The 27957-nt window shown below is 45.5% G+C and overlaps 2 protein-coding genes across 2 annotated transcripts in view; one reads left to right on the forward strand and one right to left on the reverse strand.

The window, feature by feature from the left end:
* Positions 1-5355: 5355 nt before the first annotated feature.
* Positions 5356-27899, reverse strand: BRI3BP (BRI3 binding protein). The gene is made up of 3 exons (XM_075322475.1): positions 27637-27899; positions 18137-18239; positions 5356-6387 (listed from the first exon to the last, which is right to left on the reverse strand). The coding sequence occupies exons 1-3, from the start codon at positions 27829-27831 to the stop codon at positions 5969-5971; spliced, it is 717 nt and encodes a 238-aa protein (XP_075178590.1). The 5' UTR covers positions 27832-27899; the 3' UTR covers positions 5356-5968.
* The window catches only part of DHX37 (DEAH-box helicase 37), a 218764-nt gene continuing 212005 nt past the window's right edge, over positions 21199-27957 (forward strand). The window contains exon 1 of the mRNA XM_075322468.1: positions 21199-21610. The gene's annotated coding sequence lies outside the window, so the exon portion shown is untranslated. The remainder of the gene's footprint in view (positions 21611-27957) is intronic.

The following is a 27957-nucleotide window of genomic DNA, read 5'->3' on the forward strand; positions in this document are numbered from 1 at the left end:
CCTTCATTAAAGAAGTTGGTCACTACTTTTCCACTGATGGCCTCAATGTCTGCTCGGCTGGGGTCCGACACTCAGCTGTTCTTGGTGCCAGCGGCAGCTAGAGATGCTCAATTACCGAGCTGCCCAGTGTTCTGATAGTGCCCGCAGCTGAGTACTGCACACCCACCTCCTATTCATTTGAAAGGAAGTCAGATCTGCAGTACCAGGCCTCGGCCACTATCAGAAGATGGGGAAGCACTGAAACCGAGCAGTTCAGGCTGCCTGCCCCGCCAGCACAGAGTACATCTGATCGTGGGGGTACGGGGTTTTGGACCCAAATGATCCGACATTGATGACCTAAGGATAGGCCATCAATGTAAAAGTAGTGGACAAGCCCTTTAAAATTGACATGCGCAATACCAGAACTTCATGAATCGACCCCAAAGATTTTTTTTTTTTTTTTTTTTAAAGCTGAATACACTTAAAAGAAGACTCTTCATACGTATAACTAGGGTGAGAATAATATGCCCTGGAAGAAGGATGCAGGCAACATCTTTTTCACACACCTGGTGCCACATCTCACTACCGGTATAATGTGTAGGTATCTACACAACCTCCCGAGCAGGATATTCGCAGTGATACACATCTGCACACCCAACAAAATTCATCAGGACAGGTATGGCAATCAGTTGAGTGCTTGCCAGCTACAGAACAAGTTCTCATACCCACACTACATATCTCACGTTCTACACTTCATTTTCTTATGTTAGACTATATAAAAAGGTAAAAAGGTATGGTAACCACAACAGTGCTATTCTAATATCCCTGAGTAGTAGAATGTGTACCTGTCACCAGCTGACAGGGGTGGCGGCCATGTGAAGGTACAAAAAAATAAAGCACAAAAACGTTCCTAGGATCAAGTGCAGTACAGTCAGATGAAGTGGTTTTGTCTACAATTTTACAATTTGGCTGCCCCAAATATGTTCAGAAGAGCACACCTTAACCATACAATGCACTCCCTGTGTGAATGTACGTAGTGATGCTAATGAGAAGATCTAGGGTCTATGCATTTTAGAAGTGTCAGCCACCAGTGTAAAAATGACAATATTTTGGTGTAGAAATTATATAATCTCGACATACAGTACATATACACCAAAATCTTATTCTTAAGCTGGGTTTACACACTGCAACATCTCAAACAACATCGCTGTAACGTCACCGGTTTTGTGACGTAATAGCGATGTCGTTTGCGATGTTGCAGTGTGTGAAACACATCAGCGACCTGGCCCCTGCTGTGAAGTTGCTGATCGCTACAAATCGTTCAGGACCATTCCTAGGTCCTTTGTTTCCCGCTGTGCAGCATGCATCGCTAGAAAGTTTCAGTGTGTGAAAGACTTTGCAGCGACTTTGTTAGCAACTTCCCTTTCAAAAAGCTGATTATCAACGTCCCCAACAACCAGCTAGGTCGCTCTGCAGGTCCGGATCGCTGTTGCGTTGTTGGCCAGGTTTGCCTGTTTGACAGCTCACCAGCGACTCAACAGAGACTTAGGGAGGTCGCTGTTACATCACAAAACCGGTGACGTTACAGCGATGTCCTTTGCGATGTTGCAGTGTGTAAACCCAGCTTTACACTGGCCTTTGAGCCTCATGTTAGGTTGACACTTCCTATTCTGTGAGGATCTGATTTCAGGAGTCATGTCATTATCATCACAAGTAGGCTTAGGGTATGTGCGCACGTTGCTTTTTACCTGCTTTTTACCTGCTTTTTTGCTGCTTTTTCTTCTGCGCTGTTTAATGCCAAAATGGATGTGTTCTTCTATTCAAGCAAAGTCTATGGGAATTTGGGTTTCTTGTTCACACTATGTTGTTCAAAATGCTGCCTTTTTGTGGCAGAACTTTGGTCAAAAACTCAGCTTTGCAGTGCAAAACCCAAATGGCAAAAACAATTGACATGTCGCTTCTTTGAAAAGCTGAGTTTTTGACCAAAGTTCTGCCTCAAAAAGGCAGCATTTTGAACAACATAGTGTGAACAAGAAACCCAAATTCCCATAGACTTTGCTTGAATAGAAGAACACATCCATTTTGGCATTAAACAGCGCAGAAGAAAAAGCAGCAAAAAAGCAGGTAAAAAGCAGGTAAAAAGCAACGTGCGCACATACCCTTACAGTGAAAGATAACACCATTATATAGAATACACAGGATTCACCATTCACAATAGGCAATATTCACAGCTCACCTCCTTCCCCCTCGCTGCATAATAACCTCTACCAAGTCAACAAATCAATGAACATCTTCAGTCTATTGTTACCTATGGTCCATGTAGCTGCCATATAGCACATTTCTAGATGTTATTAATGGTGTATTCTCAAGTTTGAAAGTCATCTATCTAAATGGGTAACTTTCACATCGCCATAGCCCCTTAAAATCCCGAGAACTGGGGCTCTGAAGTGCTTCATGTGAATGAAGAGGGGATCAATCATGTGCACCCTCGAGATAGCCGAGCACAGCTCATAGATGGTCTTCAGCACTCCCATTAGAATAAATGGAGAGACCGTGCAAAAGCTCAACCTGAGCACCAGTTCTCACCATGGCTGGGGGCCGTGAGGATCAGACCCCCTCCTGTGGATAGGAGAGAACTTTCAATCTTGATAATATCCTTAAAACAGAAGCTCGGGCAAGATGGCTACATGCACAAAAAAAAAAAACACGATAAAACCGTAAATAAAATGCAGTAGGAAAAAAAAAAGTAGAAAAGATCCACATTATGAAGCTCTATAAAACACAAGGATTTATTTTCGGTCCTTGAGATATACTATCAATAATAAACAATTACCTCTAAATTCAAGTAGAATAGGAAGAAAAAAAATACTAATTTAGCTCCAAAGAACCCCCGATAAACAGCTAATAAGGTTTCAGAAGGTTAGACCACCAACCTGATTAGATCATGCACATCAACCAAGAATGACCACCACATTTTCAGATGGGGTCTACTGGGATGTCACAATTATTCTTAGAACACATATCTGGCTCTTTGCATAAAGATGGAACATCCCCGGTGGGGAGTATACTTTTACAAGGAGGAAACCGTGATTGAGCAGGGGTTGTTTGAATAATGGACAACCTCTTTAAGGAGCTCCTGTTGTCAAAGTGTATAGTTTTTGGGTTGATGTTCACATTTTTCTTTAACAATCCACTGCGTGGTTCCACAGATATGGGACATTTTATTTAGTGTGCAGAAGATGCTAATTTTTATGGCCTTTACCAAAGGGGGAAAGTCCTCCTTAGGTGGGAACAGCCACTAAACTTTACGGAACATACCTGGACAGTAATACAACTAGTGTGTATGGATTTATGGTCTCCTATTTATATAGGAAAATTATCCAGGGATGAGCAAATATCACTGCTACTAGTATTGTCTAAGAGAATTAAATGAACAAAATCCAGGTGCAGACAAAATATCAAACGCAGCACGTGAACTGACCACGATTCCTACAAAGTGATGCTGAATTGTATACTAGATATATTACCTGGAACGTGACTGAGGAGTTCCCACAAGACCATAAACCTGCACAGCACAAAATATTAAAATGGCTTAGTCACTCGGCGTCACCACGAATAATAAGACCGAACACAACTAGCTTATTGCCGCTTGTCAAACCCTGAGAAAGATCTAAGCAGCAACAGGAGGAGACATTAAGCTGCTAAATTTCTAACCAAGTCCAATTTGGAAACTAAATGTCAATCCACCAACTACAACCAAAAAACAACACATAATAAAAACAACAATACAGTATAAACGTGTCTAATAAAACCCGCTATTCTACAAAGTGTAGTACAACATAAAGCACAGCGGTAACAGCACGTAGAATTGTCTGTATATGTATATTCTACCCAAGTAATCTACACAACTGTGTACTTAGCACAAAGGAAAACAATAAAAAAAAGGTATAAAAACACAACAGTAATTACTTCCTATTTAAAAAATTCTATATTGACCACTATATATATTTATCTAAAAAAGCACAAGTCAAAACGGATACAGATTTTATACACGTTGATATTCTTAGCTGATGCAAGACTTAGGCAGTGAGCTGCTTTGAAGGATGCACATAAAGTACTCTTTCTTCCAATACAGAACGTTAGATCTATTTTCTTCTTGAACCTTAACGCCAATTTCACAGGAGTGAGTACATTTCTTAAAGCCTGAACTGGCGCCCAAATTAGGAGTTTGTGGAACTGGGAAAAACAAATCACTTTTGGGTCACTGAGAATTTGGGCAAGAAAAATCAAGAGCTTCGTGCACCTTTGCATTATAGGGACCCAATGTCTCCTTCGGAGGGTGGATCTGATCACACGAAGAAGACAAACTTCATACTGGTTTACATTTCACCAGGATTTCATTTATTTGGATGGCAAAATGCCAATACGGTAAAAAAATAGAAATGGATACTTGGCAAATCAAGAGGATCCATTGTCCTCCTGTGAAAAATGATCTAATTTTACCAACATCTCTAAGCCAGAGGAACAGGGAAGAAGGAATAAAACCAGAAAGGTAAACACTAATTCCTAAAGGTTTAGGATATAATTTCGATAAGTCTGAAAGATGGGAATAACCCTTGGAGACTAGAATTAATCACTTGGTGCATTTATTTTTTTAAACCAAAGCCAGAAGTGGTTTAGAAGGAAATACAACGTATAATTCTCTTCCCTTCAAGATCCACTTCAGGCCTTGGCTTTAACCCCCACCCTGCATTTCCAGTCTTTACATGGGGTATTTAAAGAGCGCTGTCACTTTAAGGCTATGTTCACAGACTTTGGTTTGAGGCTTTAAAAATCGTTGTTCGTTTTTTTTTTAAAGCAGAAACCACTATAGAAAATACTCTTTTATTGGGAGTTTTTTTTTTCCCTGTGGTTTTAGAAGAAATTTTAACCTGGAGCATTTTGAGACTAGGGCCTAGTTTAGATTGAACTAAATAAGGGATTTGTGACACACATACTTTTCTTTCCACCAGATGGTTGTTTCGAAGTTAAAAAAAAAAACCTCACCAGGAAAGAAAATACTCCAAAAACTTCTCATATGAACAGTATGTGGATTTTCTATGTTGACGAATAGGAAAAGATTTCCAAGCAATTTGTTAACCATTTTGGAGTTGGATTCTGGGCCAAATTACCCCCAAAACCCATATGTAAGCCTAGCCTTAAAGATACTCTTAGCAAATGTATGTATGTGTATATATATATATATATATATATATATATATATATATATATATATATATATATATATATATATATATATATATATATATATATATATATATATATATATACATATATATACATATATATACATATACATACATACATATACATACACACACACACATATATTATATATATTATATATATATATATAATAAATATATTAGTATCTGCTAAATTCAGTCTAACACATTTAAACAGAAATTTAGCGAGAGAGGCCAAATGAATGCAAGTTTTTCGCCACTGAGTCTTAAAGGGGGCCTGCAGATTGCAGACAGGCACCAAAAAATTATTGGGAGGGCTCAGAACTTGCTGCATATGCTCTGATATTCAGAGAAAAGCCATTCAGCAAAGCAGTTACAATTCTACAGTAATAGTATTTTAGAATATAAGCCTAAAAAGTGTCTAGTAGACTTTAGGGAGGTCTACCGTACATTATAGAAAGGTAAAAAAAAAAAAAAAAAATATTCGACTCTACAACTTTATGTAGTATAAGCTAATAGGGGATTCATACTGCGATACGAAAAAAACCCACAAAGCTAAAAGATATTTTTGTAAAATTTGAACATCTAAGTTGGCAAAAATTTTTTTTGGCCTACTCTGATTTATTAATTGTTTTTTCTACTACAAAGAATTCCATAATTTGATAACGTCACAGATTCACACCGTACGGCCGACGTATAAACAGAGTGCTTTATGTGCTGGTGTCATCTACCGAACAGGAGGATCACTGCTCATTGGCTCGATCCAGACTTTCTATGACCCTTGAGAGACGGATATTTAATAGCCTGATCTGATTGTCTAAGTGATCGATCTTGTCTTCCAGGTTGTTATTGTTGTTCCTCCTCCAGTAAACTCCAACCGGGCCCGTCATAAAGTAGATGGCTACAACGAAACAAAGAGGCACCACGGCGTGCTCCGGCTCTCCTTCATATTTCTGGAGGATATAAACGCAGGAAAGTGCAAAGAGGCATACTCTGACCAGCCATAAGAAACGTCCAAAGATAACATGTAAAATATAGAAGAAAAATCCCAGGAAGAGGGATGCAAAACAATAGGCTAGGAGTACCGCCCCCACCAGCATCGGGACCCGAATTGGGTTACTGGCGACTGAAGCTGGACTAAAGTAGTGAGTGAGGTTGGAAGCTAGAAAAGACAAAAGAAAAGAAACAAGTGTCATTATTAGATTTAAAAAAAAAATACATTTCACAAAGCTAACAATATAATTTACATGGATTTTCAGTAATTAAAAAACAAAAAAAAAAAAAAAAGTGTTCAAAGGCAGACGATGTAATAAAATAGCAAAAGCACCTATACTCACCAACTACATCCCTCGATGCTCCCTTGTGGTCAAGATTTGACTGTGGCAATGACCTGCTCATTTATACATGTGACTGCTGCAGCCAATCACAGTAATTGATTGGTGGTATTATACCATATGACAGCTGAGATTAGTGAGTGACTGCAGCGCTCATGTTTATACTATGGCATGTAATCGCTGCAGAATAGTAAACAAGGACACATGTTGCAGAGAGGAGGTCTTCATTTAGTGACCGGCTGCAATGCTTACGTGCACTGTCATCTGTGTAGCACAAACTAGGACAGTCTGAGAGGGTCGGTGCTGAAAGGTTTTTTGTTTTTTGTTTTTTTGCCCTAATGCCCACTTTTTTCATATCTTAGAAAGAAAACCCTTTTAATGAATGGTCACATTTTACTGTGCCATAAGTTCTATAATAATGTTGACCTATGCAGGGTTAGTGTCACGCTAGGTACAGGGATGTACCAAATGCACAGCGAAAGGAAACCTTGTGTCTAGGGAGAAGGAAAATGATGACTCCTGACCGAACCTACTGCTGGTCCCTGACCACCCTCGATAGGGATACCTAGGGTCAGGTATTCGGCTCGGCGCATAGGTGTGGAACCTAATGCTGGGCCCTAAATAAGGAACAAAAGGGAAGAGCTCTTTGTCAACCCCAGTAAAAAAACTACAGAAGATACAAGGGGAACACAGAGGGGGAAAAGCATGAACTACTTATCATGAGATGACTCAAGTAGAAGTACAGCAGAGATTCAGCAAAGATACCACAGAGGAGTACAAACCACCTGCTTGCAACCTTGTCTTGAAGGAAAATATTACCAGCACAGTCCACAGGAAGGAAGAGGTATTTAAACACCAAGGGAATACTGATGATCAACAGCTGGGTGGAAGTCGAGCTCCTGCTGGGTCCAAAAGGGAGAGAGATGAATCCAGCAGGAAAGCTACCTCTATCAATAAATACTGACAGCAAGAACAATGGAAAGTCAGGGCGCATTGTGCGCAGCCAGATGCTGTGTTGTTCTATGACCAGAAATCACACAACTGTGTCACATGTGACACTCGTGATACTTATAGGCCATCACTTTTAAAAAAGAAGTTATCCACTACCCCAACTCATTTTGTTCTTTATTTATGAATCGTACTATTACGTGCCACTAAATGCATCCATGCTCTTATTATAGTAATTTAAACCTTTTACGAAGCAGATAGCATCACTTGGGGTCTCCCAGCAGTAGCTCTGATATTTAGATAGAGCTCTTCCCCTCCCCAGGGTTACTGTGTGCTTATACTATCAGTTCCATCATGCATTGATGCAGCCTGTGAAATTGCACTTAGCACTCCCTTCTCCATCCTGTGCTGCTGAAGATATTGGGAAACACCAAGTGTCAGGGCAACCCAGGGTAGAGACAAACCCATATAGCGATTGCCAGATGGCCAGTACAGGCCTGCCACATTGTTTGCTCAGCAAATTTCAGCACTTTTCAGTAGTGAATGTCAGTGATTGGATTACGTAAACCCCTCTGCTTTTGAAATACAGATTGCAGCAGTTCACTTGGTGTCGGCCCCTGCTGTTACTGCCGAATGAAACTATCAGCTTAACTTGATGAGACAGCAAAGCAGACTAATTGTGATTCATTCCAAAACGTCCGCACCCTCCATCAGGAGCCCAGTGACAACTTCCTTTCGTTTTGTCCGATGTCTGTGCCGGTAAAGAAAGTATCGGACATAACTAGAGGAAGAAGACTATGCATAACAATCCAGTACTATGTGATCCCTGCTGAGATGCGCTCATAGAAGCTATACATCCAATATAAGTAGATTACAAAAGGTATTGTTTAGAAGAACTATGATTTATGGCAAGGGGGTCAAAAAGTAGTAGAAAACCCCTTAACTTGGTGAGGGGTTGACTTTCAGCTTTCTAAAGGATCAGATGTTTGGAAGGGCAGCAGCGCTCCAGCGAGTGCCATGTCCACCTTTCGCTGCGGTTATCTGATTTGCGGCTCAATCCTATGTATTACAAACATATCCTGTGTAGAACAAAACTCTACTTCAATTTTTTTTCTTTTATTTAGCAAAAAATCTACTGAATTCATAATGTCCCTAGAAAATTACAATAAAAAACATTTAAAATTCAGGGAGAGAATACATGATGCGGAAAACAGGATCAGGAGGTGTGCTGAAATATTCTCAAATAATTACAAAAATATACACGATACTAAGGGTAAAATGAGAACGTGCATAAGTAATTATGACTATATAATCATAAGAAGCAAAGTAAATGAGCTGCATGTACGTGCTGCACTCCTCCACGGAGTATTAAAAGTAATGATCTCCCAAATGGAGAATGTTGGAGAATATAAACCAACCCTTTTCAAGAAGCCAACAGGAAACGCGTACCAGGGATGCTTCTGGTGGTATATGCTGCATGGTAAATAGGTGATTTCTCATGATTCCTTAATGGGATTGTCCAAAGGCACAAAAATATTTTATCTACATTCCTATCTATTAAGTGCGGCAATGTAAATTATTTTCTAATATGTTTGCATTAAAAATTCCCAATCCCTCCTTAACTACAATAACTGTTATTGTATTTTATTCACCTACTTTCTGTCTGACCATACTTTGTTTGAGAATCTCAGCATATGCTGTGATATTCAAAGTAGAGTCATCAGGTGGCAGAGGCTGTGGTCAATGTCACAGCATCTAGCCCTTCCCAAAAGAAAAAAAAAAAAAAAATATCGAAACATCAGTGATGCTCATTTTAGGAGCTGGGTTAGTCTCCGCTCTCTGTGCATTGAACACAATAACAGCGCACTCTCTTATGCCGGCTCAGATCAGAAATAATAAGCTGGTAACAGAGCAGAGTGCACAATTAGTGCGCATTGTCAGGATACCTGCATGCCAGGTATTTTGCTAATGCACACTGACTGTTGCTGGCTCATTACTAGTGATCTTAGCCGGCATCAGAGAGTGCGCTGTCATTGTGCACATTGCACAGCGACTAAAGCCCCTTTCACACACCAGTTTTTTGCCATCAGTCACAATCCGCTTTCTCGACAGATCCGTCACAGATTGTGGCTAAACTGATGCGACGGATCCGTTTTTCGACGGATCCAATTAGCTGGGGGCTAAATAATAAACTAGAGCATGCTCAGTTAAAAAAACCCCCAAAAAACGAAATCTGTCACCGGATTCTATCATTTGACGGATGACGACGGATCCTGTGCCTATAGGCTTCCATTCTACCAAACGATGGACGGCGACGGTTCAGTCGCTGTCCGTTTTTTTCGACGTACAGAAAAAGCGTTACTTTGGCCGTCGTCTCCATCCGACGGACAAATGTGAGGCCATCCATCGCTAATACAATCATAATCCAGTGGCATCGCCGGATCATTTTTTTTCCAAATTCGACGGATTGTGACTGATGGCAAAAAACTGATGTGTGAAAGGGGTCTAACACAGTCCCTGATATGAGCGTCACTGATAACACTTTGTTCCAAGGAGGCTGTAGCAGTTTTCCACATCATCTCTTCTCTCCTTGAAAATTGAATGTTTTCGGGGGTTTTTTTGTTTTTTTTTTATTTTGTACTAGCATTATGAATTAATAAAGCATTTTGTTTTAATTAAAAATATAAGTAGGGTCTTATTTTACATATCATATAGTTATATAGACTGTCATCACTTATTGGACCAAGTTGTTTGACCATTTACTACAAAGCTGTAGAAGAAGAGCAGCTCCAAAAAGTACCGATCTCTGCCTGGTAAACAGTAAAAGGGATGTGGTTTTTGCCAGAGCGCCAGATCCTACCGCTACTTTTGATGGCTACTCTAAGGCTATGTGTCCACGGTAGAATGTACCTGTGGATTTTTCTGCATGAAAATCCGCGACTTTCGCGGCAAATCCGCACCCGCGGATTTGCCGCGGATTTTGATGCGGATTTTTTTTTTTTCCATTCTATACTCAAAATCCGCACCAAATCTGCAACAAACAATTGACATGCTGCAGATTTTTCCGGATCAAAATCCGCGGCAAATCCGCAGCGGAAAAATCCGCAGCATGGACACAGCATTTCCAAAATGCCATTGAAATGGCTTGGAAGTGCCGCTGCTGCAGATTTTCGGCAAATCCGCGGCAAATCCGCGGCAAAATCCGCGGCAAAATCCGCGGTAAATCCGCAGCGTGGGCACATAGCCTAAAGGACACAAACAAAAATATCCAAGGCAGCAGATATTTAAATAAGCGTTTAGATGCACCAATATGCAGAATTTTGGCCTTTTTCTAGCTTGGAAAAGAAGGGAATTTTGTTTACTTACCGTAAATTCCTTTTCTTCTAGCTCCAATTGGGAGACCCAGACAATTGGGTGTATAGCTACTGCCTCCGGAGGCCACACAAAGCATTACACTTAAAAGTGTAAGGCCCCTCCCCTTCTGCCTATACACCCCCCGTGGGATCACGGGCTCCTCAGTTTTAGTGCAAAAGCAAGAAGGAGGAAAGCCAATAACTGGTTTAAGAACAAATTCAATCCGAAGGAACATCGGAGAACCGAAACCATTCAACATGAACAACATGTGTACCCGAAAAAACAAAAATCCCTAAGCAAACAGGGCGGGTGCTGGGTCTCCCAATTGGAGCTAGAAGAAAAGGAATTTACGGTAAGTAAACAAAATTCCCTTCTTCTTTGGCGCTCCATTGGGAGACCCAGACAATTGGGACGTCCAAAAGCAGTCCCTGGGTGGGTATAATAACCCCTCGTGATAGGACCGTAAAAACAGCCCTTCCCTACAGGTGGGCAGCCGCCGCCTGAAGGACTTGTCTACCTAGGCTGGCGTCCGCCGAAGCGTAGGTATGCACCTGATAGTGTTTGGTAAAAGTGTGCAGACTCGACCAGGTAGCCGCCTGGCACACCTGCTGAGCCGTAGCCTGGTGCCGTAATGCCCAGGACGCACCCACGGCTCTGGTAGAATGGGCCTTCAGCCCTGAGGGAACCGGAAGCCCAGCAGAACGGTAGGCTTCAAGAATTGGTTCCTTGATCCACCGAGCCAGGGTGGATTTGGAAGCTTGCGACCCTTTGCGCTGACCAGCGACAAGGACAAAGAGTGCATCCGAGCGGCGCAGGGGCGCCGTGCGGGAAATGTAGATCCTGAGTGCTCTCACGAGATCCAACAAATGCAAATCCTTTTCACATTGATGAACTGGATGAGGGCACAAAGAAGGCAAGGAGATATCCTGATTGAGATGAAACGGGGATACCACCTTAGGGAGAAACTCCGGAATCGGGCGCAGAACCACCTTGTCCTAGTGAATCACCAGGAAGGGAGATTTGCATGACAGCGCTGCTAGCTCGGACACTCTCCGGAGAGACGTGACCGCTACTAGAAAAGCCACTTTCTGTGAAAGTCGAGAAAGGGAAACATCCCTCATAGGCTCGAAAGGCGGCTTCTGAAGAACAATTAGAACCCTGTTCAGATCCCAGGGCTCTAACGGCCGCTTGTAAGGAGGGACGATATGACAGACCCCTTGCAGGAACGTGCGTACCTGAGGAAGTCGTGCTAGGCGCTTCTGAAAAAATACAGATAGCGCTGAGACTTGCCCCTTGAGGGAGCTGAGCGACAAACCTTTTTCCAAACCGGATTGCAGGAAGGAAAGAAAAGTAGGCAATGCAAATGGCCAGGGAGAAACTCCCTGAGCAGCGCACCAAGATAAGAAAATTTTCCACGTCCTGTGGTATATCTTGGCGGAGGTAGGTTTTCTAGCCTGTCTCATGGTGGCAATGACCTCTTGAGACAATCCTGAACACGCTAGGATCCAGGACTCAATGGCCACACAGTCAGGTTCAGGGCCGCAGAATTCTGATGGAAAAACGGCCCTTGAGACAGCAAGTCTGGTCGGTCTGGTAGTGCCCACGGTTGGCCTACCACGAGGTGCCACAGATCCGGGTACCACGACCTCCTTGGCCAGTCTGGAGCGACGAGGATGGCGCGGCGGCAGTCGGACCTGATCTTGCGCAGCACTCTGGGCAACAGAGCCAGAGGTGGAAACACATAAGGAAGCCGGAACTGCGACCAGTCTTGAACTAAGGCGTCTGCCGCCAGAGCTCGGTGATCGTGAGACCGTGCCATGAAAGCTGGGACCTTGTTGTTGTGCCGAGACGCCATTAGGTCGACGTCCGGCATCCCCCAGCGGCGACAGATCTCCTGAAACACGTCCGGGTGAAGAGACCATTCCCCTGCGTCCATACCCTGGCGACTGAGGAAGTCTGCTTCCCAGTTGTCCACGCCTGGGATGTGAACTGCGGATATGGTGGAAGCCGTGTCTTCCACCCACGTCAGAATCCGCCGGACTTCCTGGAAGGCTTGCCGACTGCGAGTTCCTCCTTGGTGGTTGGTGTATGCCACCGCTGTGGAGTTGTCCGACTGAATACGGATCTGCTTGCCTTCCAGCCACTGCTGGAAGGCTTGTAGGGCAAGATACACTGCTCTGATCTCCAGAACGTTGATCTGAAGGGTGGACTCTTGCTGAGTCCACGTACCTTGAGCCCTGTGGTGGAGAAAAACTGCTCCCCACCCTGACAGACTCGCATCTGTCGTCACCACCGCCCAAGATGGGGGTAGGAAGGATTTCCCTTTCGACAATGAGGTGGGAAGCAGCCACCATCGAAGAGAATCCTTGGCCGCCTGAGAAAGGGAGACGTTCCTGTCGAGGGACTTCGACTTCCCGTCCCATTGGCGGAGAATGTCCCATTGCAGTGGACGCAGATGAAACTGCGCGAAAGGGACTGCCTCTATTGCTGCAACCATCTTCCCTAGGAAGTGCATGAGGCGCCTCAAGGGGTGTGACTGGCCTTGAAGGAGAGATTGCACCCCTGTCTGTAGTGAACGCTGTTTGACAAGCGGAAGCTTCACTATCGCTGAGAGAGTATGAAACTCCATGCCAAGATATGTTATCGACTGGGTCGGGGTTAGATTTGACTTGGAAAAGTTGATGATCCACCCGAAACCCTGGAGGGTCTCCAGCGCAACGTTCAGGCTGTGTTGGCATGCCTCTTGAGAAGGCGCCTTGACAAGCAGATCGTCTAAGTAAGGGATCACAGAGTGTCCCTGAGAGTGCAGGACTGCAACTACAGCTGCCATGACTTTGGTGAAGACCCGTGGGGCTGTCGCCAGACCAAAAGGCAGGGCTACGAACTGAAGGTGTTCGTCTCCTATAACGAAGCGTAGAAAACGCTGATGCTCTGGAGCAATCGGTACGTGGAGATAAGCATCCTTGATGTCTATTGATGCTAGGAAATCTCCTTGAGACATTGCGGCGATGACGGAGCGGAGGGATTCCATCCGGAACCGTCTGGTTCTCACATGGTTGTTGAGAAGTTTTAGGTCCAGAACGGGACGGAAAGACCCGTCCTTTTTTGGTACCACAAACAAATTGGAGTAAAAACCGTGACCTTGCTCCTGAAGAGGAACAGGGATCACCACTCCTTCCGCCTTTAGAGTGCACACCGCCTGCAGAAGAGCATCGGCTCGGTCGGGAGGCGGAGACGTTCTGAAGAATCGAGTTGGAGGACGAGAACTGAACTCTATCCTGTACCCGTGAGACAGAATGTCTCTCACCCAACGGTCTTGGACCTGTGGCAGCCAAATGTCGCCAAAGCGGGAGAGCCTGCCACCGACCGAGGATGCGGAGAGAGGAGGCCGAAAGTCATGAGGAAGCCGCCTTTGTAGCGGGTCTTCCGGCTGTCTTTTTTGGGCGTGACTGAGCCCGCCAAGAATCTGAACTCCTCTGATCCTTTTGAGTCCTTTTGGACGAGGAGAATTGGGACCTGCCCGAGCCTCGAAAGGACCGAAACCCCGACTGTCCCCTCCTCTGTTGGGGTTTGTTTTGTCTGGGCTGAGGTAAGGATGAATCCTTACCCTTGGACTGTTTAATGATTTCATCCAAACGCTCACCAAACAGTCGGTCACCAGAAAATGGCAAACTGGTTAAGCATTTTTTGGAAGCAGAATCTGCTTTCCATTCCCTTAACCTCAAGGCTCTGCGTAAAACCACGGAGTTGGCGGACGCCACTGCCGTACGGCTCGTAGAGTCCAGAACAGCATTAATCGCGTAAGACGCGAATGCAGACATTTGAGAGGTTAAGGATGCCACCTGCGGAACAGATGTACGTGTGACCGTGTCAATCTGTGTAAGACCAGCTGAAATAGCTTGGAGTGCCCAAACGGCTGCGAATGCAGGAGCAAACGACGCGCCGATAGCTTCATAGATGGATTTCAACCAGAGCTCCATCTGTCTGTCAGTGGCATCTTTAAGTGCAGCCCCATCCTCCACTGCAACTATGGATCTAGCCGCAAGCCTGGAGATTGGGGGATCCACCTTGGGACACTGGGTCCAGCTCTTGACCACGTCAGGAGGAAAGGGATAACGTGTATCCTTAAGCCGTTTGGAGAAACGCTTATCTGGATAAGCGTGGTGTTTCTGGACTGACTCTTTAAAATCCGAGTGGTCCAGAAAAGTACTTAATTTACGCTTGGGATACCTGAAATGGAATTTCTCCTGCTGTGAAGCTGACTCCTCCACTGGAGGAGCTGGGGGAGAAATAGCCAACATTTTGTTGATGGACGCGATAAGATCATTCACTATGGCGTCCCCATCAGGTGTATCCAGATTGAGAGCGGTCTCAGGATCAGAATCCTGATCAGCTACCTCCGCCTCATCACACAGAGAATCCTCCTGCTGGGACCCTGACCAGTGTGACGAAGTAGAAGGCCGCTCATAGCGAGCACGCTTAGGCTGTCTGGGACTGTCGTCCGTGTCAGAGCCGTCACCCTGGGATGCATGGGACACCCCCGGAGCCCGGAGCTGTTCCAACTGAGGGGGACCAGGGAGCAATGAATGAACAGTGCCCATGGTCTGAGTTACTGGTCTAGACTGCAAAGTTTCTAGAATCTTAGTAATAGTCACAGACAATCTATCAGCAAAAATTGCAAACTCTGTCCCCGTCACCTGGACAGTATTCACAGGTGGATCTCCCTGGGACACCTCCAGCAGGGGCCCCGGCCGAGCAAGTGGCACAGGGGCCGAGCACTGCACACAATGGGGGTCAGTGGAACCTGCCGGTAGAACAGCCTCACAGGCGGTACAAGCAGCATAGAAAGCCTGTGCCTTGGCACCCCTGTTTTTTGCGGACGACATGCTGTATTCTCCACTGAGCAATCTAGGAGGGTATATAGCCAAGAATCACCAGCGACCGTTTAGTGCAATGTATAGCATGCAAGCATAAAAATACAATTGTACACTTCGGCACTAGTGGGTTCAGCACCAGAGGTGCCGCTTACCGCCCGCTAAAAGCGGGTGTGTGGTCGCCAGAATCCCGTGCCTGGGTCTCCCAGAACTTGTCTCCCCTCTCCAGCTCAGACTGCATTCAGGAATGGCTGCCAGCGTTCTGTGAAGAGGGGCAGACCGTGGGCGTGCCTCAGACAAAGTGCGGGAAACTGGCGTCCCACTGTGCTCAATGTGAGGGCTGGAGTATGTAAAGCAGACTCCAGCCCTCGGCGCTGACGTTCTGTACAGCGTCCCGCCCTTCCCCTGACTGGCAGGCCTGGGGGCGGGAACGAAAGGAAACTAGGCCGCAAAAGCCGGGGACTCTAGTAATAAGCGCGGCCGTCAAATATGCACGGCCAGCGCGGAAGTCCCCGGCGCACCACAAGTCCCAGCCGCGCCGCAGTAAAAACTGGTAGCAGCGGCCGGCGCGGCAGTTCCCCACACAATAACCCCTCAGCAAGCTGTGGGAAGTGTGGCACAAGCGCAGCGCTGCTGTCCCCGGCGCACTAACACACCCAGCAATGCTGCGGTGTGCGCGCGGTCTGTACGGGGACACAGAGTACCTTGACGTAGCAGGGCCTGTCCCTGACGATACTCCGCTCCATATCCAGCAGATTCCCCAGGGGCTGTGGATGGAGCACGGTCCCTTGTGCCTGGAGACCGGTAAAATCCCACTTCACCCAGAGCCCTAAGGGGGATGGGGAAGGATGCAGCATGTGGGCTCCAGCCGCCGTACCCGCAATGGGTACCTCAACCTTAACAAACACCGCCGACAAAAGTGGGGTGAGAAGGGAGCATGCTGGGGGCCCTAGTATGGGTCCTCTTTTCTTCCATCCGACATAGTCAGCAGCTGCTGCTGACTAAACAGTGGAGCTATGCGTGGATGTCTGACCTCCTTCGCACAAAGCTTGAAAACTGAGGAGCCCGTGATCCCACGGGGGGTGTATAGGCAGAAGGGGAGGGGCCTTACACTTTTAAGTGTAATGCTTTGTGTGGCCTCCGGAGGCAGTAGCTATACACCCAATTGTCTGGGTCTCCCAATGGAGCGCCAAAGAAAAAGACTTTTGAAATCACCGATGAGAGGATACAACGACATGCACCCTCACCAGTGTACATTAAATGCTGCTGTCACAGGCTGACAACGGCATATAACAGTTTAAGGTCTCGAGCAGAGCGAAGCTTCCCTTGCAGCTGTTAGAGGCAGGTGATGACTGAATATCACAGCCATCATCTGCCGGGAAAGATGCCAGCTCGGTGTGTGAGCCCACAACAAAGGCAGGCAGTGACTTATGACAACCTGGGCTATGGGCAGGACACCGATATGGATGAGAAATTTCGGCCTCCACGGCTTATATTAAGGAACCAATCCAGAGAGTTTTTTTTTTTTTTTTAATATATTTTTTATTTTATTGCTGCACTGGTGCTTTAAATCTAAGTTCCCTGACCCTAAACTCTTATACTTACCCTTCGGCGTCTTCACCTGCTATCGCCAATGCCCCTGATGGTCTCTGGCAGTTTGTGACCTGCAGGCTGCTCCAGTGTTTCATGGAGTGAGCCGGAGGTCACACAGAGCGAGTAGTGCTGGAGATTTTACAATTTCTGTCCTAAGGATAGGCTATCAAGTCTAAACAACCCCTTTATTAAAAGGGATTGTCTACTACTTGGACAACCCCTTCTCATTCGACGTTTGCACCCCATTAAAATAAAAAAAAAAAGCTTATACCCCCCTCCGGTACTGACGCCTTTTCAGCACTCGCTCTCCCGGGGATCACGTGAGGTTGTGACGTCACACGGGCCCAGTGCCTAATAAGCACCGCCTTCACTGTCCCGCCTTCAGACAAATAAGTAATCAACAGGAAGTGACTGGCCAGCTGCAGCTCTCACTTTCTATTGGTTTACTTACACGTCTGAAGGCGGGACAGTGAAGCAGACGCCAAATAGGCGTGGGACCTGCATTGAGCCCCAGGAGAGTGAGTGCCAGCACCCCTGAAACAGCATCTGTGAGTGTAAGCTTTTTTATTTTTAAATGGGAAAACATGTATAATGAGAGGGTGTTGTCTGAGTAGTTGACAACCTCTTTAAATATGCTCATTGTACAGTATTGTGGGGTAGTTTCTTTCTCCCCATATTTCTTCACCCGTTAATGCTTATGTCACATGAAATTACACTATTACAAAGATCTGTTACCTCACTAAGCAACCTTTTCTACAATGTTAGCTATCCTTTTTAGCGGAAGACAAGCTTTAAATAATCTACTCACCGTCAATCCCCAATACATCCAGCAGATCTGTCCAAATTTTCCACACGGTTTCCACCAACACATCGACTCCATAGACAAAGCGTTCGGTTAGTCGTGAGAAGAACTAAAAAAAAAAAAAAAAAAAGATACAGGGAATTCAGGTAACTACAAATTCATGCGATGTGGACACACAACTCATAGTCTATACTAACCAGTGACTGTGTGACTGGAGACCTTGTAATGACCGGTCGTGCTCACACACAACAGTATCACAGACCCGTGAACCTGCATAGTCAATTGGGCCCTACTGTCCCATCATATGTATGACTCATCTGTAAATACATAGCAGTGCTCCTCTGTGATGGATTATAATCGGTCATCAAATATTGATCTCCGTTGGATAATTGTCATGTAGAAAAGAAACAGTGGAGAAAGTGTCTAAGCTAAAAGGCACCAGAGATTTCTGATACAATTCACACCAGAAGATTGGATATGCTCTGTCCCTCATTTAACTTTTTCCCTACCTCAGTAAGGCTATGTGCGCACGTGTGCATAATTCATGCAGTTACGCTGCGCTTTGTAGCACAGTGTAACTGCATGCATCCTGCGTCCCCTGCACAGTCTATGGAGATTGTGCAGGGGCCGTGCGCATGTGGCGTCTTAGAGCGCAGCGCTTCGGCTGCTGCCCGAAGCGCGCGTTCTAAGAAGTGACATGTCACTTCTTCCGTGCGCTTTGCCGGCAGCCCCTGCTCTGTCTATGGCAGGAGCTGCATGCAGAGCGCACGTTCTCTGCCGGCACCATGCGCTTCAGAACGGAGCTTTTCAGCTGCGCTCTGAAGCGCACCTTTTAGGTGCAGTGCAGAGCACACACGTGCGCACATAGCCTAAGTGTGAGACATAGGGCACCAAAGTTTTGGTCAAAGTAAGCCAAGCAGTAGGTTGTGTACAGTTAGATTAGACCAGGGGTCAGGAACCTATGGCTCGCGAGCCAGATGTGGCTCTTTTGATGGTTGCATCTGGCTCACAGACAAATCTTTAATAAAGAAATACTGTATTTTCCAGTTTGTAAAACGCACTTTTTCCCCCCATAACTGGGGCAAAAAATGGAGATGCGTCTTACAAACTGCACATGGCTTACTGGGGCGGCAGTGGTGGCACAGGGTCTGCGATACTGCGGACTCGTGGGGTGTTGCGGCGGCAAGTCCGCAGCGGCCGGCAGACTGCTTTGAATCTCCCGCAATTGACGAGATCAACTTCAAGAAAATGGCCGCAGATAGGACTCCGTGGCCATCTTCTTGAAGTCGATCTAGTCAATTGCAGGAAATTCAAAGTAGCCCGCCAGCAGATTAATGGTGCCCGCCACCCCCTCCTCCGTGCCAGCAGCATCGCCTACCCTGCCTTCTGAGCTGCTCCACCACCGCTGCTCCCCCCTGGCGAGTATGGCTCTCACGGAATTATTTTAAAATATGTGGCGTTTATGGCTCTCTCAGCCAGAAAGATTCCCGACCCCTGTATTAGACCATCTAAAAATAAATTCAATGTATCATCCTGCATAAGCAATATGTATGGCGCCTTTTTAGACTATTTTGTCTAAGTTTAAAGGGGTTTTTCCCTTTAAGAAAAGTGGACCCCCAACGCTGTTATGTACATAATATAACAAAGAGCAGGTACTCCCCTGCTGCCCCATCCCAGGTTCAACAATTGCTCCACATCACTGCTCCGGTGTCAGTGTTTTGGCTTTAGTGTGCATCAATGCTGCAGCCAATCACTGTGCTCGGCAGCTCATGCAGTCTACATCAGCATAAATAGTATAATAGCAATTCTGCCAAGCAAAGAGATAGTGCCCAATAGTCCAAATACAATAATAATAATAATAGCAGGGACTAAAACTTAACTTTTAACCTAACAATAAAATTGATAATAAAGTGCTTGTGCATAACGCGTCGGGAGGGCGTCCCTTTTTTTCTCTTTTGTGTGGTTGCGGGGGAGACATTTTACTTGGGTGCTGCCCTTGTCAGGGCGGAAGTCCATTCACGGGGCACGACAGGGGCTGATACACCATTACCCGACGGCTGACCCTGGTCCTTCTAGCCTGTGACCTCTCACTCCTGGATAGGTGTACAGTCTTACCCATGGAGTAAGTTTGGGTGAGATCTTTCTAATTTGTTGCCATCCGGCATTATTGTTTATTGCACAAATTATGCACAAGCACTTTATTATCAATTTTGTTAGATTAAAAGTTAAGTTTTAGTCCCTGCTATTATTATTACATCAGCATAAACAATGAGCTCAGTGATTGGCTGTAGAGGTGTTGTGAGCTGTTGACACCACTGAAGGCAAAATACAGATCAGAGGACCAGTGGGAGATACACAGTGTAAAGGGGTGTAAGACTCGGCCTCCCCAGACCTGCAAATGTGCATACTGTGTATGAAATGCAATGTTTGAAGTTCATGTTCTGGTGTAATGTGTTCATACGGCCATTAGGTGGCGACAATGTGTAAGCTGCTTCCCTGGTTCTCGCGGGCTAAAGGGAGTTAGTGAAGGGGAGGAGCTTAGTTTGAAAAATAACGGTTAAGAAGTCAGTTGGTGTGAGGAGAGTCGCTGAGGAAAAGGAGTAGACTGCGTCTGAGAGGCGTGGTGAACGAAAAAATCCTATTACTTTAATTTGGTGTGACCTTGGTCGAATCAAGGTGCTGGACACGCAGTGCAGCACGGGTGGTGGCCATTCCCTGACAGAGACCTAACGAACCCCTCAATCAGTGGAAGGTCAGTGGGCTCGAGAGAAGAGTAGAGCCTGACTGACCAGAATGACTGATGTTTCTGCCGTGAACAATGAAGCTGAATGAGAGGATGAGGAGCTTCAGGAGCATAAGTGTGGTATCCCACAAAGTGGCCAACTCCATGGGATACCAGAAATATAGATATTTCACACAAATGTAATTTTCATAGTGTGTACTGTAGGATATTGTGAAAACCTGCTGACAGGCAGCACTCAGAGGGTTAAGTTTCCCCTGTGCAGTCAGCCAATGACTGCAGTGGTAGGAGTCCTATGCAAGGGGAGGAGCTAACTGCGACTACGCGTGGAAGGATAGGGTCAGTTGGGAGACGGCAGTTGTGAGGAAAAAAAAAAAAAGAGTTGACGTCCTCCATTTTGTGAGGATTTTCTAACAGATCTGGAGAAGAAAAGCTGCCCCTCAGAGGTCTGCCGTCTGGTGTGGTTGCATCTATAACAGTATGTGTGGAAAACACTGACCAGCTGTCATCTGTAAATAGTTATCTAGATCACCAGTAAACAGACTGTTAATCACCGAAGCGGAGTTGTTTTATGAGTAAAGATTAACAGCAAGAATAACAACTATTACCGCCATCAGACTCTACCGTGTCCCACACGAGGTTACCACACAAGTCCCAGGGAAGAGGTCAGCTGGAAAAATTAATGAATTATCCGTTGCTAATGGTAATTCCTTCGGGGAACAAGAATGCATCCACCTCAGGTGAGATAAAACACTGTTTTTGAAGTTGACAAATAAAAGGACTTTGGTTGTGACAGTATCAGTGCTTGACGCATGAAGAAAAAAGTATGCTTATTACTGTATTGCACTGAAGTTAGGGTGCGGAGAAAGAACGCCGGGCTGCAATGCAGCCAAACAGCAGGCTCTGCCACGACTAAAGAGGCCCCCAACCGCCCCTTTAACAACAGCACAGATGGGGTCTTGCAGATAAAGGCATAATGAGGAAGGTTTCTGCCAGACAATTTCATGGGATTAAAGGGCGCTTTACACGCTACAATATATCTTACGATGTGTCGGCGGGGTCACGTTGTAAGTGACGCACATCCGGCATCATAAGTTATATTGTAACGTGTGACAGCTACGTGCGATTGAACGTTAAAACGTTTATCGCACGCACGTCGTTCAATTCCTAAAAATTGAATGTGAGGTTGTTCAATGTTCCCGAGGTACCACACATAGCAGTGTGTGACACCCCGGGAACGGTGAACAGCAGCTTACCTGCGTCCCGCGGCTCCCGCCGGCAATGCGGAAGGAAGGAGGTGGGCGAGATGTTTACGTCCCGCTCATCTCCGCCCCTCCGCTTCTATTGGCCGGCTGCCGCGTGACGTCGCTGTGCCGCCGTACGTCCCTCCCACTCCAGGAAGTGGACGTTCGCCGCCCACATCGAGGTCATATGGAAGGGTAAGTACGTGTGACGGCAAATAATAGTTTGTGCGACACGGTCAACAAATTGAACGTGTCGCACATACGATGGGGGCGTGTCAAATCGCATACGATATCATATGCGAAATTGACACATATAAAGCAGGCTTAAGAGTGCAGTTGGTAAAATACTATTACAAAGCAGCAAACAGGTATTTAAAGGTGGTGCCTCAGGAGTCCAGCGGACATAAAGCTGTAGGAACATCCAGAGGCTTGCAGTTGTACAACCCCTGGCAAAAATTATGGACTCACCTGGCTCTGAGGATATTCATTCAGTTTACTTTTGTTTAAAAAAAACAACAAAAAAACAAAACAACAACAAGCAGATCACAAACATGCATCCAACTACTCCACAGCATGGCTGGCCAATAAAGGTCTAAAAGATGGAAAAATAATGACATGGCCCCCTTGTTCACCTGATCTAAACCCCATAGAGCACCTGTGGTCCCTCATAAAATGTGAGATCTACAGGGGGGGAAAACAGTACACTTCTCGGAACAGTGTCTGGGAGGCTGTGGTGGCTGCTGCATGCAATGTTGATCATAAAAAGATCAAGCAACTGACAGAATCTATGGATGGTAGGCTGTTGAGTATCATCATAAAGAAAGGTGGCTATATTGGTAACTAATTTTTGGGGGTTCTCTTTTTGCATGTCAGAAATGTTTATTTCTAAATTTTGTGCAGTTATATTGATTTACCTGCTGAAAATAAACAAGTGAGATGGGAATATATTTGTTTTTTATTAAGTTGCCTAATAATTCTGCACAGTAATAGTTACCTGCACAAACAGATATCCTCCTAAGATAGCCAAATCTAAAAAAAAACACTCCAACTTCCAAAAATATTAAGAATTGATATTTATGAGTCTTTTGGATTGTAACGCATGATTTCAAGATTTGTTAACTACAAAACCTAATAAAAATCATTTGAAGAGAACATAGTTGTTGATCAATAATAAAAAAAATCCTCTAAAATACAACTTGCCTAATAATTCTGCACACAGCGTAGGCTAATATTGGTCTGAGTGGAATGCGATTTTTTATCGCACCAATTTTCATGCGTTTTGGTTTTTTTGCTCCCCTTCTTCAGAGAGCCATAACTTTTTTTATATTTTCGGCAATTTTGCCATAGGAGGACTTGTTTTTTGCGGGACAAGTTGTGCTTTTATGAAACCATGAGTTTTACCATATAGTGTACAAAAAAAAAAATTTCAAGTGCAGAAAAACTGCAAAAAAAAAACAACGTGTGATCGCACAACAGTTTTAGGGATATTTTATTCACCATGTTCACTATGATAAAACCAATGTGTTGGGGTGATGTCTCAGGTCGGTATGAGTTTGTAGATACCCCACATGTATAGGTTTACTTTTATCTAAAAAAAAAAAAAAAAAAAAAAAAAAAAAAAAAAAAAAAATTCACAAGTTTGTCCAAAAAAAAAGTGGCGCACTTTTTGCATCATTTTCTGAAACCCGTTTCGGGATCTATGGCTTAGTGACTGCTTATTTTTTGCGTCTCGAGCTGATGTTTTAACTGTACTATTTTTCGCAGATGCTACGTTTTGATCGCCTGTTATTGCATTTTGTGCAAAATTTGTTATCACATGATAACGCGCTGTTACATCTCGCTGTCATATTTTGGCAGCGAGACGTAAGGGGTTAATAAGTGCGGGTGGAACGAGATTCCACTTGCGCCTAGCAGGCACATGTCAGCTGTTGAAATCAGCTGAGATATGCACGGATCACCGCGGACTGCCCACGGCAGCACGTGGGGATTAACCTCACACCATCCATGACGTACCCAGTACGTTATGTGTTGTGAAGAGGATATGCAAACCACTCGGGCGAAGCATCGCTATGCTCGGGTGCGCTCAGGCCAGTGCGAGCGGCTTGCAGTGTTTGAACATGGTATCACATGCCCACATTTCAAGGTCCGTGTAGGAAATACAATTTCTGTACTGACTGCAGGTCATATAACCCGAATGAAAAGCTGTATACAGTATATCACAAAACTGAGTACGCTCCTCACATTTTTGCGAATATTATTATTATTAATAATGATGGGCGAACATTACGGTGCTCAAGTACACGTTACTCGAGTCGAGCTGGTCAAACGCTCAGATGGGCTCAATCCGAGTATTATGGAAGCCAATGATTGGCCAGTTCGGCTCTCTGCCCACATACAGCCAGCCATAAAGAGAGCATTTCCAGGGGGAGGGAGGGCTGTAGTTATTTATTTTTACATACTACACACCAAAACCTTGTTTTTAACCCCCAGTGAGAGCCATTCAGAGACTGCTCGCTTCATTAAGTAAAGAAAGACTGTGATTTGTGCTCAATGTTTCACAAACGCAGCCGAGCCCAATGAGTCCCCGAGCACCCCGATGCTTGATCGAGTACTGAACACACAGCCATTAATGTTTAAACCGCTTGCAGCAAACTGTGCACAAAGTGTCAATATTTTGTGTGGCCACCATTTTTTTCCAAGAACTCTCTTAACATTCTTGGGCATGAAGTTCACTAAAGCTTCACAGTAGCCACTGAAACCTCTTGTATCCTCCATAATGATATCATGGAGCAGGTGGATGTTTGAGACCTTGCACTCTTCCATTTTCTGTTTGAAGAAGATGCTCCACAGATGCTCAATAGGGTTTAGTTCTGCAGACATGCTTGGCCAGTCCAGCACCTTTACCCCCAATTTCTTTAGCAAGGCAGATGTCTTTGTGGAGGTGTGTTTGGGGTACAGTTTCTGAAGGGAAGGGATCATGCTTTGCTTCAGTATGTCACAGTACATGTTGGCATTCATGGTTCCCTCAATGAACTGTAGCTCCCCACAGTCGTCAGCACTCATGCAGCTCCAAACCATGACACTCCTACCACCATGCTTGACTGTAGGAAAGACACACTTGTCTTTGTATTACTCATCTGGTTGCTGCCACACACAAATGGCACCATCTGAACCAAATTATTTTATCTTTTTCTGATCAGACCACAGGACCTGGTTCCCGTAATCAATGTTCTTATCCTGTGTCTTCAGCAAACTGTTGGTTGATTTTCTTGTGCACCAATTTTAGAAGAGGCTTCCTTCTGGGCAGATAGCCATACAGATCAATTTGATATTGTGAGCGGCGTATGATCTGAGGACTAACAGGCTGACCCCCACCCTGTTATCCTCTGCAGCAATGCTAGCAGCACTCATACATCTATTTTGAAAAGACAACTTCTAGATAAGATGCTGAGGATGCGCACTCAACTTCTTTGGTCAACCATGGTGAGGACTGTTATGAGTGGAACCTGTCTTGATAACGCACTGTATGGTCTTGGCCACTGTGCTGCAGCTCAGTTTCTGGATGGTAACATTCTTCTTATAGCCTAGGCCATCTTCATGTAGAGTAACAATTCTTTTTTTCAGATCCCCAGAAGATTCTTTGCCATGAGGCTCCATGTTGAACTTATAGTGACCAGTATGAGAGACTGCATGAGCAATAACATCAAATTTTACACACCTGCTCACCATTTCACCATTCACACCCGAGAACTTGTAACACTTAAGGGTGCTTTACACGCTGCGACATCGCTAACGATATATCGTCGGGGTCACGGTGTTTGTGGCGCACATCCGGCGCCGATAGCAACATCGCAGCGTGGGACAGCTAGGAGCGACGATCAACGATCGCAAATCCGGCAAAAATCGTTGATCGTTGACATGTCGTTCCAAATCATAATGTCGTTGGTGTTTCATTCCGCAGGTTGTTCGTCATTCCTGCGGCACCACACATCGCTGTGTGTGACACCGCAGGAACGACGAACATCATCCTGCCTGCGTCCATCGGAAAGAAGGAAGGAAGGAGGTGGAGGGGATGGTCTGGCTGCTCATCTCCTTTCCTCCTCTTCTATTGGATGGCCGTTTTGTGACGCCGCTGTGACACCGAACGCACCTCCCCCTTGAAGGAGGGATTGTTCGGCAGTAACAGCGACGTCGCTGAACAAGTATGTGTGTGTGATGCTGCCGTAGCGATATTGTTCGCTACGGCAGCGATCACATGTCGCACGAACGACGGGGGGTGGGTGCTATCGTTCGCGACATTGCTAGCGATGTTGCAGCGTGTAAAGCACCCTTAATGACTCATATGACACCAGGCAGGGAAATGGCTAACTGGGCAACAATTTGGACATATTCACTTAGGGGTGTATTCACTTGTGTTACCAGTGGTTTAGACATTAATGGCTGTATGTTCAGTTAGACGGCACCCTATGTACACTATTATACAAGCTGTACACTGACTACGGCACATTGTATCCAACTGTCATATCTTCAGTATTGTCCAATGAAAAGATAATACAATATTTACAAAAATAAGAGGGGTGTACTCACTTTTGTGATATACTGTATATGCCTGGGAGCCCCACGGTCAGTGTGGTAATTGAGGACTTGAACACTATACTGGACTCACTTGCAACGACCAATTAATAAAAGGAGAGTAAAAAAATATACCATTTGCATAACAATTTGGTACGTGCTGTACGTTTCCACTCTGATAAAATAATAACACCTATACTCCCCTCTGGTGCTGGCGGCGTTCCAGCAATGTTAACTTCAGCTCTGCCAAGGATCGTGTATCATTTGTATATCACACGATCCCTGCAGCCAATCAGAGCAGGCTTCACTGTCCCACTTCCTCAAACGAAAGGAAACAAAAGCTGCAGCAGCTCTCACTTCCCCTGGATGTCTGATTTGTCCAAAAGCGGAGACCATGAAACCAGCACTGATTGGCTGTAGGGATCGCATGACAATGTCATGGAATCCACAGGAGAGATAGTGTAGAGACAGAGAACTCTGGAGTGGCACCGGAAGCATAATTATTTCACTGCAGAGAAACAGGGATTAAGAAGGGACTGGTCAAGTAGAGGACAACCCCTTTAATGTACACGAAATAAGCATTTTGTGACCTAATGCATAAAGTACATGACGAATGTCTCTGTGGCTGGTACATATGTAGAATTTGAAAGAAATGCCTGAAAAAGCAGATCCCCCTTACTGCATGTTGCCTGGAAGCCCCTCTCGCCTACAGTGATCTATAGCACAGCAGTGAAGGAGAATATACAGTATGTTACTAATACATTATAGAGGGGGCTGGTACAGTGACTCTTGTGCCACTTACAACACACATGGAACCGGATCCACCATTGCATCAATGTGATGGCTGTGGTCAGCCTGTGCTCACATGGAGGGGGAGGGGCACGATGTGCCCGTGTAGTGGGTGCAGCAGTCTGCTGGGGTGCCCCTGCTGGTGCCCGATCCCTGCCCACCTTCTGCACGGCTCTCACGTTCTCCTCGCCGAACGTGCCGCTCATGGTCTGGTAGAAGCCGCTGGCCGCCTTCCGAAAGGAGTTGTTCTGCTTGTCATGGCCCCGATTCCTGGTAGCCTGCGCGCCCCGCACCGCCGCCACCAGCAGCAGCAGCAGGGCCAGGAGCCAGGGCAGCTTGGAGCGCAGGGGAGCCATGTCCGGCAGGTTAGCAGATGGCAGAAGACGTCTTCCACAGTACGATGGACGGCTCCTGCCTTCCGTCTCCTCCCAGCACCGGAAGATCAGCCCCTTCCTAAAGAAAGCCTACATGCACGCTGGAGA

This window comes from Anomaloglossus baeobatrachus, chromosome 1, assembly GCF_048569485.1.
Source record: "Anomaloglossus baeobatrachus isolate aAnoBae1 chromosome 1, aAnoBae1.hap1, whole genome shotgun sequence".
Classification (NCBI taxonomy): domain Eukaryota; kingdom Metazoa; phylum Chordata; class Amphibia; order Anura; family Aromobatidae; genus Anomaloglossus; species Anomaloglossus baeobatrachus.

What these genes read in the sequence shown, in the direction of transcription:
- BRI3BP (XM_075322475.1), bottom strand. Translation starts at nt 27,831, where the DNA reads ATGGCTCCCCTGCGCTCCAAGCTGCCCTGGCTCCTGGCCCTGCTGCTG. An exon ending in ACGTGAGAGCCGTGCAGAAG is followed by an intron (nt 18,240 to 27,636) that starts GTGGGCAGGGAT and finishes TTTTTTTTTTAG; the next exon opens with TTCTTCTCACGACTAACCGA. An exon ending in GGATGTATTGGGGATTGACG is followed by an intron (nt 6,388 to 18,136) that starts GTGAGTAGATTA and finishes TGTCTTTTCTAG; the next exon opens with CTTCCAACCTCACTCACTAC.